Source organism: Zootoca vivipara, chromosome 9 (genome assembly GCF_965207765.1).
Source record: "Zootoca vivipara chromosome 9, rZooViv2.hap1.1, whole genome shotgun sequence".
NCBI lineage: Eukaryota > Metazoa > Chordata > Lepidosauria > Squamata > Lacertidae > Zootoca > Zootoca vivipara.
Genome location: NC_142592.1, coordinates 10,406,728 through 10,420,370, shown reverse-complemented (window position 1 = coordinate 10,420,370; position 13,643 = coordinate 10,406,728). Strand labels below are relative to the sequence as shown.

The following is a 13,643-nucleotide window of genomic DNA, read 5'->3' as shown; positions in this document are numbered from 1 at the left end:
TCAACCATTCATCATAAGGCTTGGTTTCCAGACCCTTGATCATCTTGGTTGCCCTCCTTGGCACACATTCCAGCTTGTTAATATCCTTCTTAAACTGTGGTGCCCACACAGTACTCCAGGTGTGCTCTGATCAAGGCAGAAAAGTGTGACTATTACTTCCCTTGAGCTGGAAACTATACTTCCGTTGATGCAGCCTAGAATAGCATTAGCTCCCCCCGCCCCCGGTACCCTTGATGACTCATATTAAGCTTGTAGTCTACTAAGACCCCTAGGTCTGTCTGTAACAAATTAATCCTAGTGTCAGGAGCAACCAGGAACTCTCAGTGTTGTGTGCAGTTGCCACTGGAACTGTATTTTGGAGCATTTTTTCAGACACTGAAGTGTTCTCCATTCTGGATTGGTCCTGGACCTGGGCGTCAGCCCACTGGTCCCCCTAGGCAAGAAGAGCTATAAAAGCTTCATATTTGGGATAGGATTTTAGGGCTGGCCATAACAATCTGTTGAGAAGAGAAGACTCCCTGGAAAAGACCATGTGATGCTGGGAAAGATTGAGGGCACAAGGAGAAGGGGATTATAAGATAAGATACCTTTATTGTCATTGTCCCCTTGCGGGAACAACGAAATTACTTGGTTGCTACATCCACTCAGATAAAGCATTCCACATAATCCAAAATTACAAAACCTAATTAAAAACAGTAAATATAATACAAAATAACAAGTAAAATAAGACGGCTTCAAAGTCCAGACTTTCCATTTAAGGCCAAAATTGCTCTAGAGAAGGAACTGTTCCTGAGACGGCTCGTTCTTGCCTGCATAGTTCTATATCTCCGTCCCGATGGCAGGAGCTCAAAGAAATGGTGACCAGGGTGCGTTGGATCTCTTGATATGTCTAGTGCTTTTCTATGGCACCTGGTGGTGTAGATTTGTTCTAAGGTGGAGAGTGAGCAGCCAATAATGCTCTCTGCTGTTTTAATAATTCTGCACAGCCCCGCTCTATCCTGAGAAGTACAGCTTCCGTACCACACACATAAACCATACGTGAGCACGCTCTGTATGGCACAGTGATAGAAGGCAAGCAGCAGCTTTTGTGGAAGATGGTTTTTCCTTAAAATTCTCAAAAAAATACAGTCTCTGCTGCGCCTTCTTCACAAGCCCCCTTGTATTAACACTCCAGGACAGATCCTCCTGTAACTCAATGCCTAGAAATCTAAACGTTGTTACCCTCTCCACACAAATTCCGTCAATCAAAAGTGGCTGGACCTTGTTCTTCTGTCTCCTAAAGTTCACCACAAGCTCCTTTGTTTTCTTTGTATTTATGAGCAAGTTGTTAACTCTGCACCACTCTGTCAGCCGCTCCACCTCATCTCTATAGTCCGTTTCACCCTCCTTATCAGAGATGAGCCTGATCACGGTTGTGTCATCTGCAAATTTGACAACCTTATTTCTAGGGTGGGCAGCGACACAATCATACGTATAAAGGGTATAAAAGAGTGGACAGAGGATGAGATGGTTGGACAGTGTTCTTGAAGCTACGAACAGGAGTCTGACCAACTGCAGGAGGCAGTGGAAGACAGGAGTGCCTGGCGTGCTATGGTCCATGGGGTCACGAAGAGTCGGACACGACTAAACAACAACAACAATAACAATATGTGTCATCAAACTGTTTTTGATACAGTATTAACCAGAAACAGTAGCATTTATCGTGTTACCTTCTTTCACAAAAAAAGGCAGGTGCGATTTAAAACTGTTTGGATATGGCTGAATAGCTATCAAGAGCCTGACAAATTATCTATAGCTTTCAAGAAATTCTCTCCACCTATAGCCATGCTGTTTTTACTTTTAAGGCTGTAATAAAAAGCAGCTTGTTCCTGAGAAAATGTTGTTTTCTTTATGTATCTTTCTTAATAGAAGAAGAGTGTTAAAAGCATTTCACCTGCCAGTAACTTAAAACTGTGGACACATAGCATGGAAGCAGAATTAAATAGTTATATGAGTAGTGTTTTAAACTACATCCAGGTTGATAAATAGTAAAAGCACACTTCCCCCCCCCCCTTTGTTATGAAGAGATGCCTTATTTATCAACCCTGAACATACTGACTGACTGAGACCATGAGTAGTTCTATCCTAGTAGCAGCAGTTCATTCTCAACTGGCAACAGTTTTCAATGGTCGGTTCCTGTTCTGCTTAAGGACATACGTTTGCCATTTCCTTAAGCAGAACTCTTTGCTTGCCAAAAGGTTCGTCTTTCACGAATGTTCCAACTGAACAGTTGAAAAAGGCTGCTAACATCTGCAAATGCCTGCCTCCATCATCTAATAACATCTCCTGCTGGCAAACCTAACACCTTACTTCATTATGTGTAATGGCTGCACAGTAAACACAATAAACTGAACTGAACTGAATTGAATTGAACTCCAAGGGTTCTGGAGGGCAGCAGAGGGTTCTCTGGCAGAAGAGAGCCAGGGGTAGCAGAAGGAAATGGTTCCCCAAGCATCTGGAACTGAATGCTCTCCAATTATTTCTGTTCCTTGAACATGAAGATATGCATACAGGCACATGCCCCAAACAAGCCTGCTGATAATTTCTTTAAAATATCATAAAAGGTGAAAAAATATACTATGCTCATATGAACAGCAACAGAAAGCTGGAATTTGCAGATTAGAACCCTTGTTTTGCAGGTAATCCAAATTCGCAATGAGCCTGGTATTATTATTATTATTATTATTATTATTATTATTATTATTATTAATAGTAATAGTAATAGTAATTTTATTATGTGTGTACATAACACTGTGTTCATGGTGTTCTACATAATGCAATCGAAAGAAGACAAAAGGAATGTAAATGCTACACCTTTGGCAAATAGATTTTATCTCGATTTTGGAGCTGAAATGCAGGCTGATTTGTGAAACGTGATATGAATAGGGTGAAAGCTACAGTACATTTATGAGGCTGGCTGGTATCAAGAGCATGCACCGAAAGAAATGTCACTCTGTGACACAGGGTGATGTGTTAATAGTAGGGCACAAATAATGGGATTTCTGCGCAAACCTCCACCATAGAGGTGGACCTATACAGGGTATGATTGGAATTGCATTTATACATTCAAATGTGAAATATTCCATCTTGGTTACAAGCTGGGGAGCTGCGTCAATACCTAATGTCCAATCTCACTTGCATAATGACACACAAATATATACTGAATTCAACAGCATTCTGAACTTCTGAATGCTGATGGTTTGCCATGGAAAAACAAACACAGCATCTCATGTAAAGGAAATGGAAAACTGTGAAACAAGAGGGCATGTGTTGCGGTGTGACCTGGCAACCAAAGCCTGTGTTGTGGATGGGAAAGTTTGGATGGCCACAACACCCTACTGGAGGTCCCTCAATGCTGGGTGCAATTAAACCAATGGGATGCCAGCTAAATTCTATTGCGGGAGCTCTATTTAAGCCCATGCACGTGTCCCTGAGCTTCCTCTTTTGGGCCAGTGCATCGGAACACCCACCCACCTGTCCCTATATTTAGGGCTTGCACGCTTGACCTTGCTATGCCATCGTGTGTTATCTGTTGTTGGGACAGGGGCACGGCAGGAATTTTCCCCACTTGGCTTATTAGCTGTTGCCACTTGGGTTTCGCCTGCCACGTAGCAAATCGTCACAACTTCGAAGGTTGCGGATAGGCTCTGGTTCAGGTGATAGCGATGGGGGAACACTCTCAACATCCCTATGTGATGGGTATTCCATTAAAGGAATCCAGGTACTCTTTGGTTGGTCAACCCTGAGAGGGGTTGTGCCCTGAGCCTGAGTCCAGGGGGACATCTGGCTGGTGGACTGGCTTGACCCTGCTTTCCATTGTGACAGGTGTTCACCCAAGGCTGACCTACGGTGTGCCCTGGGTCAGTGCTGCCTGCAAGGGTGCAGGGAGCTAGTCGAACCAGAGCCTATGCAACCACTCACTTGATTGTAATCAATAAAATTGTGGCCAAAAAACCGAACTAAAAATATGAGTCTTGTCTGAATTTATTTGGGGGTGGTTAAAGGGTCTATCGCACGCAACTATGAATCACACCAACAGAACTAGTGTTAGGAAGTAGCAAGGAATGCTACTACCAGGGTGATCTATTGGAGCAACCAGTGTTCAGCTCTACCAAGTAAAATGCACAACGTTTCTTTTTTAATAGAAATCTGCAAACACATTTTTTTTAGAATGGCTGAACCACTCTCTCTTTTAACATTCAAAGATTCAGCTGGTCTACCCCCCTCAGATGTTATTAGACACAATGGGAAATGAGCAAGCAAACAGGTGACAGACAGTGAACTTTCTTAGGCTGCAATGATTTGAACTTATTCAAGCAATGGTGGCAAGGGGAATTTAAATAGTAAGTACTGTGCTCAGAGTCGGAGAGAATGTGTATTACTTTATCCTGTTCAGGTGCTGGGCCTTTGCTTGTCTTTAGAAAATGCTGAATTGATGCTTTTGAATTATGGTGCTGGAGGAGACTCTTGAGAGTCCCATGGACTGCAAGAAGATCAAACCTATCCATTCTGAAGGAAATCAGCCCTGAGTGCTCCCTGGAAGGACAGATCGTGAAGCTGAGGCTCCAATACTTTGGCCACCTCATGAGAAGAGAAGAATCCTTGGAAAAGACCCTGATGTTGGGGAAGATTGAGGGCACTAGGAGAAGGGGACGACAGAGGACGAGATGGTTGGACAGTGTTCTCGAAGCTACGGACATGAGTTTGACCAAACTGCGGGAGGCAGTGCAAGACAGGAGTGCCTGGCGTGCTATGGTCCATGGGGTCACGAAGAGTCGGACATGACTAAACGACTAAACAACAACAGAAAATGCTGAGCCAGAACTCAGCCTGCAATCAGCCCTTCTAGGCTAGGCAAGATGGAAATAAACCTGAGATTTTTGAGACTAGAACTCTGGCAAAATTACTGTTAAGATACATTTATTTATTTACTTTTATCCCTCATTTCTTCCAAAGAGCACAAGGCAGTGTACATGGCTCTCTCTCTTGCCATTTATTTCTCATAACAACCCATGTGAGATAGTTTAGGCTAAGCGATAATGACTGGCCCATGGCCACCCAGTGAGCTTCATGGCCAAGTGGGGTTTGAACTCCTAGGCCTCTAACCACTACAACAACTGCTTAAATATGTTCCCACTGTAGTTATTTATTTAAATATTTATAAACTGCACTTCCCTATAAGATACGAACCAGTTAACAGGTATGCTGTTTAAAATATATAACCTCCTACTGCTATTGGCTTGCAATTTGATTTCCCATGACAATTTAGTGCAGTGGTATCTCGGTTTACAATCATAATCCATTCCGGAGGTCCGTTTGTAAACCAAAACAGGTTGTAACCCAAGACACACTTTTGCCAATGGGGCCTTTAAAAAAATCATTTTTTTTTTTTTGTAATAAAAAAGGGGGTTGTAATCCAAAAAAAGGTTGCAAACCGGGACATGCACTTCCAGGTTTGACGTGTTTGTAATCCAAAACGTATGCAAACCAAGACTTTTGCAAACCAAGGTACCACTGTAATTCTCTTTTCATTACAGGGTTTTTCATTTTAACATATAACATGAATTGAAACTGTTTTTTTCTTTTCTTTGGATTTTGCTTACCTCCAAATGCAATTATATTCAGAGAAGTTTTTGTCATCATAGTTACGCTGGAAAAAAGGAGAAACATTGCGAGTGTATGGAAGAAGTAGCTAATTTTCATTGAGTGCCCATCTAGTTCAAATAAACTTTTATGGAAGATTCAGTGTGGCAAGCTAAATCTCCATCAAATCGCCAACAGGCACAACCCCTATCCTGCTGGCGAGAACTCTGAAAAGTGGAAATTTGCCTGCTCCTTTTCTCAGGCCACCTTTATTCCTGCGTCAGGGCTGGCTGAAACCTTGCTTCAAAAGATACCCATTCTTGTCAAAGGAAGCAATTTCCATTTCCTTTTTGAACTTATTCTGCAGGAGGAGCTGTGCCTCCTGGGCACAGCTGGGCAAAATGCCCATTGCAGTTATCTGTAAAGCTTCTCCCAGGGCTCCTTGTACCTCTTTTAAACATTATTAAAGGACGGCTCTATCAGGAACTCGGCGCTCCATTATTAATTGAAGTGCCCTGCCTCCTCCCTTGCTGTTATTGTGCTAAAACCTCATGTCACACTTATTTATTTAGCTTTCCCTGCTCTGTTGTGCTGTGTATTGACATGTGCTCAGGGAGAAAAGAGAATGATCAGGTCGGAATTTGTGGGCTGGAATTCTACCTTGTGTTTCTGCGGCGCGGCAGCATTTACAGTCCCTTCCCCTCCTCTCCCCACTTCAGGTCAACACTGGAGGAGACGGCCACAGTTTTGTGCAATTCTACAGGGAAACGCCCTAATCGCTTATGGAGAGAAGTGTGGAGAACACAGATTTTTGATAGCTGCCTGTTAAGTTTTACCTGCCCACACATGCGTTTGAGACTTTGACATGTCTTCCTTGTTATGTTTTAATGAATATAACCTTCCTACCAGTGCCCATTGCTGAGTCTTCATATTGGGTTTGGGGCAAAGTTGGTTGGTAAAAACAATTACTGAGTTGGACAGACCAATGGACTAACTTTGTATAAGGCAGCCTTCTCCAACCAGGTTGTCCTCCATATGATTTGGACCAGAACTCTAGAGGGCACCAGGTTGGAAAAATGTACAGTGGACCCTCAGGTTACGTTACCTTTGGGTAACGTAACATCCGAGTTTCGGCGTGCGAGAATTTGCAGAAGTGCTCTATCACGCAGCACCTGTGTGCAGAAGCAGCGCCTCATGTTGTGGATTTTTGGGGGTACGTACGGACCCCCAGAACAAATTAAGTTCATATCCGGAGGGTCCACTGTACTGGAGAAATGGCTAGTAAAATGTATATGTTCCTGTGTATGATGATCTATCCATAAATATAAAGTTTATTAAGGGTGATAGCCAACGTTAGGCATACTCAGTTGATATCAATGGATGCAAGTAACTTGTCAATTGTTTTCAGTGGGCCTACTCTTGAGTTTGACTTAATCAGATACCACCCTAAGAATTTGTTCTTTCCCCATAAGCAGTAATTGCCATTTGTACTTCAAAGAAAACCTATTTTGTGAGTGAACCTGCAGATTTAAAAAGCTTCAGTTTCGCATAGAAAAAAAGGATGATGTTAAGGAGCAAATAGGAATACAATAAGAAACTATTGTGCAAAACACTATGACTGAGGTACAAAGAACCGCATGACACATTTTGCGTGCCCAACGGGACTTTGGGCTTGTAGGAAGAGCTGCCTTTTATTCCAAAATGCAAAGCACTTTTAAAAACTGCATTTAAAAAGCAGCATTCAAATGTAGTAGCTCTTCTGACTGCAGACAGTGAGATTAGATAACCCAAATTCTCAAACACATTAGATTACCAGAGCTTATTAGTTTACCTCTTCTCTTCCCTGGCATAGCAAGAAAAGGCAATTAAGTAAGTGAAATGGACACTCGGCTCCATTGCTATTGATTCATTCACCTGCCGAAAATGGAGCTCGTGCCCTTTTTACTTCTTTTCCTTTCCTGTTATTCCAAGCAAGGCAGAATTCTAAAAACTCCACTTTCCTTCCCTCAGGGCAAAAGAAGATAGAACAAGTTAAATGGCAAGTGCACAATCCCTTGATCAGCAGGATTTGTGAGTCTTTAACATCTATGAGTGATCCAGTTTCAATTGGTCTTGTTTAAATTTAATCAATAGCTCAAAGTTAGATACAAATGCTGTTTTTATCAGTAAAATGATGACAAAAACTGTTGATGGCAGTATTCTCCAAACTACTACAGGATGCAGTATCTGAATATTATAACAACAAAGGTGGTTTAATTAATTGCCTTCTAGTGATCTTCATTGGTCTGGTGGCAGATGAAAACACTTCTAAATGAGAAGCAAAATCACACCTACATATGTAGCAATGGTCTCAATGATTCTAAATAAGTAAGTCTTTGTGTTTGATGATGAAAACAGAGAGGAAGGCAATGGATGAATGAAGAGTATATATCAACAGTGGCTTTGTGCGTCTTGTATTAGTCATATTAGGTCTTCTGGTGTCCCTGTTGAACTTCTTCATCAACACAGAGTGTGCGGAGCGAATGGAACGTAGAAATAAAAAGCTGTCCACAATATCTTTTCTTAGTTTTAAAACATAACCACCAACCGCTGCAAGCGATCATTCCTCTTCACCAGCAACTTACAAAACATTTGATCAAACTAAATACAGTTTTAATTAACCAATTACCCTATAGCATCCCTTCCCACACCCGGTGCAGAAAGTAACTCCCCTTTTAATTAGGCAAAAAGTCGAGAGACCACAGGTGTGCAGCTAAGTAGGACAAACTGCAAGCATACACCTCTGAAACCAACTTGGTTCCTGAGTAGCATTATTGACCAGTGTAAGATAAAGAAAAACCAGCAACCCCCTGCTGGTCAATGATGCGTAGCAGAAACATCTAGCATTTTCCGTGTATGTTTAAGATGTGTAGTGTTGGCAAAACCTTTGTGAAGATATCAGCAATTTGCTCTAGTCCAGCTGAAGCAGGCTGAGACCCTATCTGCTGGCGGACTGTCTCATCAGAGTGGTGCATGCTCTGGTTATCTGTTGCTTGAACTACTGCAATGCGCTCTATGTGTGGCTACCTTTGAAGGTGACCCAGAAACTACAACTAATCCAGAATGCAGCAGCTAGACTGATGACTGGGAGCAGCCGCCAAGACCACATAACACTGGTCTTGAAAGACCTACATTGGCTCCCAGTACATTTCCAAGCACAATTCAAAGTGTTGGTGCTGACCTTGAAAGCCCTAAACGGCCTCAGCCCAGTATACCTGAAGGAGCATCCCCACCCCCATCGTTCTGCTAGGACACTGAGGTCCAGCGCCGAGGGCCTTCTGGCAGTTCCCTCGTTGAGAGAAACCAAGTTACAGGGAACCAGGCAGAGGGCCTTCTCGGTAGTGTCACCCGCCCTGTGGAACGCCCTCCCACCAGATGTCAAAGGGAACAACAACTACCAGACTTTTAGGAGACATCTGAAGGCAGCCCTGTTTAGGAAAGCTTTTAATGTTTGACGGACTACTGTATTTTAATATTTTGTTGGAAGCCACCCAGAGTGGCTGGGGAAACCCAGCCAGATGGGCAGGGTATAAATAATAAATTATTAATATTAATATTAATTCAAAATTAACTACTTTATCATTAAACATTTGTTTTGCAAACTCCAAACTTAACCGTAATGTTCTGGTGCGTTGTGTATTGCTCTCCGATGTCAAAATGGCTATCCCACTTTGGGAATCAATGGGCATGGGTATTGGGAATTTTACTTTTATTTTTAGGTCGGCAAGCAACTGCATAAACCATTCTATGTCTCAGATAGCTTGACAGCATGCTCAAAGCTCACCTTCCATGGCTGACAGACAAATTATGTTCTGCCTGTGTGATTTCCACTCAGATGGGCATTCATTGTACCTGTAAACAAAACTGGACACACCTTTATATTTGAATTGCTCAGACGCGTGAGATGCTGCACAAAAGATATCAAAACCTGTGTCATTGTGCACCCTAAAATGTAACCTGTAATGTGGTGTGGGCTTCAGGTACAACACCACTCTTTTTAAGGCTCGAAAACACTGCTTGGTTGGGCTCCCAACAAATTTGGGGAAAAAATTTAAACAAAATGATATGTCTGGTCCTATGTCCTACTGACATCTCAAACAGCTAAAGGCAGTACCATCTTTCTTCAGAAATAAATGTGTCAAGAAAGAACAACTGTAGAGTTTTACTTTATCAGTTGTGTCTCATGTTCAGTTATGGTTCCTGCACTATTTGGAATAAATGGAATCTGCACCAAAATTTCGCAGTGTACCATCAAATGCCAATAAAGTGCCTCTGTTCAGATTCAGAGCAAGCTAACCATGCTCTTCTCCAGCATACTATAAATTCTGAGGGGTTCAAGCTGGAAAGTTCAAGCTTCTCCATTTCAGATTTTCTTTTCCAACTGACACTTAGTAATTCATGGCTTTTGGGTGCTGCCAATAATGTTCAGTCCTAATGGGGTTTCTGGGTTTTAAAAAATGTTTTGTACTTCTGCATGTCATTATTCAAACTTTCTAATTACTCCCCTCTTATTTCTCACTGGCCCTTCCTAACCTATAAGCAGCATTCAGCCACCTCCATTTTCTGTTAGATGGAATTATAATGCAACATCTTGTTCACCTATTTCAGAAGATGTTGTCTTCAGAAGAAAAACTACACAGGCTTTTGTGTTGCTGGAGGTTTTAACCAAAACGTAGCAGCAAATTTATTATATTATGACACTTCCCTATTTTTCAGAAGCGTTTTTGAGGCTTTGTTGTTTTTTGCTTTCTACTTAAGATTTCTGAGAGAGTTGCAGACAGTCAAAGACATTGCTCTTTTTTTTCCTTCATCAATTTACACTTTAATAAAATCCACAGCACAGCACATTAGGACTGCTACTTTTCCAAAATCAAGAAATGGGTTTCATAATCGAGCCTTATATAAGAAATATGTTCCTAGCTAATCAGAAATGTTTCAGTATTTAGTGTATTTTATGTCAACACAATAGTTGCCTGTAACACATGATTTCTGGATGACACCAAATCCTATTTTGTCCAGCACCCTCCTTCTCACAGTGGCTAACCAAGACATATCTAAGGATGCCAAGAAGAGTACTAGCCCTCTCCAACTCTTATTTCCCAGAGGTAGTATATAGCTACCATGACTAGCAGCCATTGATAGACATATCTTTCACTGATTAGTCTAATACCCCTTTTTAAAAGTTATCTTTAAATGCCATCACGTCACCTTGTGATTGCAAATTCCATAGTTTAATGATGTGGCGTTAAATTGTCCAAAGATCTCTTTGAGCAAGTCAGTGACCACCCACTTTGGCTGAGTCCAAAGTTGAGGCTTGGTGTAGACCAGGCACCCCCAGACTTCGGCCCTCCAGATGATTTGGACTACAATTCCCATCTTCCCCAACCACTGGTCCTGTTAGCTAGGGATCATGGGAATTGTAGGTCAAAACATCAGGAGGGCCGCAGTTTGGGGGTGCCTGGTATAGACTCATTGTTTGGTTAAGTTGGTACTCGACTTAAAATAACAGCTTAAAAGCATTGTGTATTGATGACTAATGGAAATGGGCTGACTGCCAAATTGTTATAACAGTAAGTAATAAATAAATAAATAGGAGCACTACTGCCATGTGCCCCCTTGACCATGCAAGAACAATTGCTAAGAATTAAAACACAGTGATTCAGCCTTACAATTTCTCCCCATGGGACAATGTCTTACACACCAACTAACTCTGCAGTGCTCTGGGAACCGTGCCAAAATACTTTCTCACTCCCTGAATGAACATGACTGCAAAGATAGTTATTGCTATATTTTTAAAGTATCCTGATGTTCATAATGAGCAAATGTTTTAAAAATAACCACGAACGGCCTTGTAAATGTAGTTATGATTTAATGGACTGCTGATGGAAATGGGCTGTGGTGATCGATTTATGATGGTTTCATGTACACATTCATTTACCTTTGCAATGCCTCTCTGTGGCTCGCTTTAGATTATAATATCTCAATGAGCCAATATACGAATGATCATTTTGTTGGAGCAAAGGAACAGGATGCAGCTCTGTTCACATGAGCCATGATTAAATCATGGCGTCCCTAACAAACCAAAGTTTTACCAGAAAACCATTGTTACCAGCTTTGAAAGAAGAAACTAAGTAGGTTGCGGAGGGAGGAGCAAAAGGATGGGAGCAGGTGACGCTGTGGTTTAAACCACCGAGCCTCTTGGGCTTGCCAATCAGAAGGTTGGTGGTTTGAATCCCCACGACAGGGTGAGCTCCCATTGTTCGGTGCCAGCTTCTGCCAACCTAGGAGTTTGAAAGCACCCCAGTGCAAGTAGATGAATAGGTACCACAGCGGCAGGAAGGTAAACAGTGTTTCCATGCACTCTGGCCCTTGTAACGGTGTCCCGTTGCACCAGAAGCAGTTTAGTCATGCTGGCCACATGACCCGGAAGTTGTCTGAAGGACAAATGTTGGCTCCCTTGGCCTGAAGTGAGATGGGCACCACACACCATAGTTGATTTCGATTGGACTTAACTGTCATGGGGTCCTTTACCTTTACCTTCCCTCACCTTGGCTTTTAAAAAAATGAGTTATCATTGCCTGAAGTGGGCCACTGAATCAAATTGACCACTATTGAGGCCAGAGTAATGGCAAGAAGAGGCATGTGTTAAAGAGAGTATTTCCCCTGACATTGCAAGAGTTAATATGGCTGACAGGCCCTGTTCTATACTAATATTATTGGAGAATTTGCTCTAGCAACCACCATCCTTTCATAGCAAGATGTAAAGAGATTTCCCTAGATTGTTTTCTAAAAGCATGCCAAAATATACTTTATGTGAAAATAATGAGGCATCTTAAACCAATTAAGATGGTGGTTTGGCTTCATGGTATTGTTGCTTTTTTGCCTTTGGAATGCTAGCTAAATATATGTATTCCATATTACATCAACGTAACTGAGAGAAGAACTTCTTAATGTTTAGACTGAAAGAACAATGCCACAAAAAAATCCATCATCTTTACTTGCTTCCTTAGTTAAATTACTCAATTTAGTACTGGTAGTCTGCAACAATGTACATTTTAATTACATTCCGAATTACATTTTAATAGTTTTATTTTCCTCCCTGCCTGCAATAATTTATCAGATGCTTTAAAATGCATTTGTTTTTTTTCCATTTGGCAAGCATTTAGTTTTCATTGGAGTCTGTTTCTAATGATGCTGGACATTATTGTTGCTTATATATATATTTATCCCCTTGTTTTTGCACCTGCACAGATCCCTATGTCAGCACAGCTCTGGAGCTGCGCTTGGTTAGCTAAATAAATTCCCTGTGCTAGCTGCGTAACTGCAGAGGATAGAAAAGAGCTTTTGTCTACACTCTGCATATGCAGCAACTATCTATTGTTTTAATTGTCTACAGGAGAGTTTGTGCCACAAACAAACCTAATGTAATGCAGTTGAGTTACATTAGAAATTTAATTGCACCAATATGCACAAACTTTTTGAAAAAAAGAAGCAGAAATACAAATCATGGACAACTTGAAGCAGGATAAACAAGGATGTACAGAAAACGCCTAAAGCTGAAGAAACCTGTCTTGGAAAAATGGTTGCCTCTGGTTTTCCTCCCTGCCTCTTCCCAACCTCTCACTTTTTCTGGTGTAGTCAGAGCAGATCAGAAGCTTTCACATTTATTTTACATTTACGACTCTTTAGCATCAGGCCTGAACCCTAAACAGCTGTCAGTCTTAACCATGGTTAGCAAAAACAAGCTTTCTGGTCATAGCCATGGTTTGAAGCAGGTTTGTTTCCACTAACCTATTTAATACAAACTAGGGTTTGGGTATCTGAAGAAGTGTGCATGCACACGAAAGCTCATACCAAAATATAAACTTAGTTGGTCTTTAAGGTGCTACTGAAGGAATTTTTTTATTTTGCTTCGACTCAGACCAACACGGCTACCTACCTGTAACTAGGGTTTGGGAGAGTTTGGGATTCAAAACAAGGTG

The 13,643-nt window shown here is 41.6% G+C and overlaps 1 protein-coding gene across 3 annotated transcripts in view; it reads right to left on the bottom strand.

The window, feature by feature from the left end:
• TAFA5 (TAFA chemokine like family member 5) overlaps positions 1–13,643 on the bottom strand; it is a 238,489-nt gene that overhangs the window by 17,564 nt on the left and 207,282 nt on the right. Inside the window, exon 4 of one of the 3 annotated variants that reach the window (XM_088652574.1) lies at positions 5,643–5,689. The exons of the other annotated variants lie outside the window; for them this stretch is intronic. Coding sequence (XP_088508700.1) covers positions 5,643–5,689 — 47 coding nt within the window. The remainder of the gene's footprint in view (positions 1–5,642; positions 5,690–13,643) is intronic. 3 annotated transcript variants of the gene reach the window in all.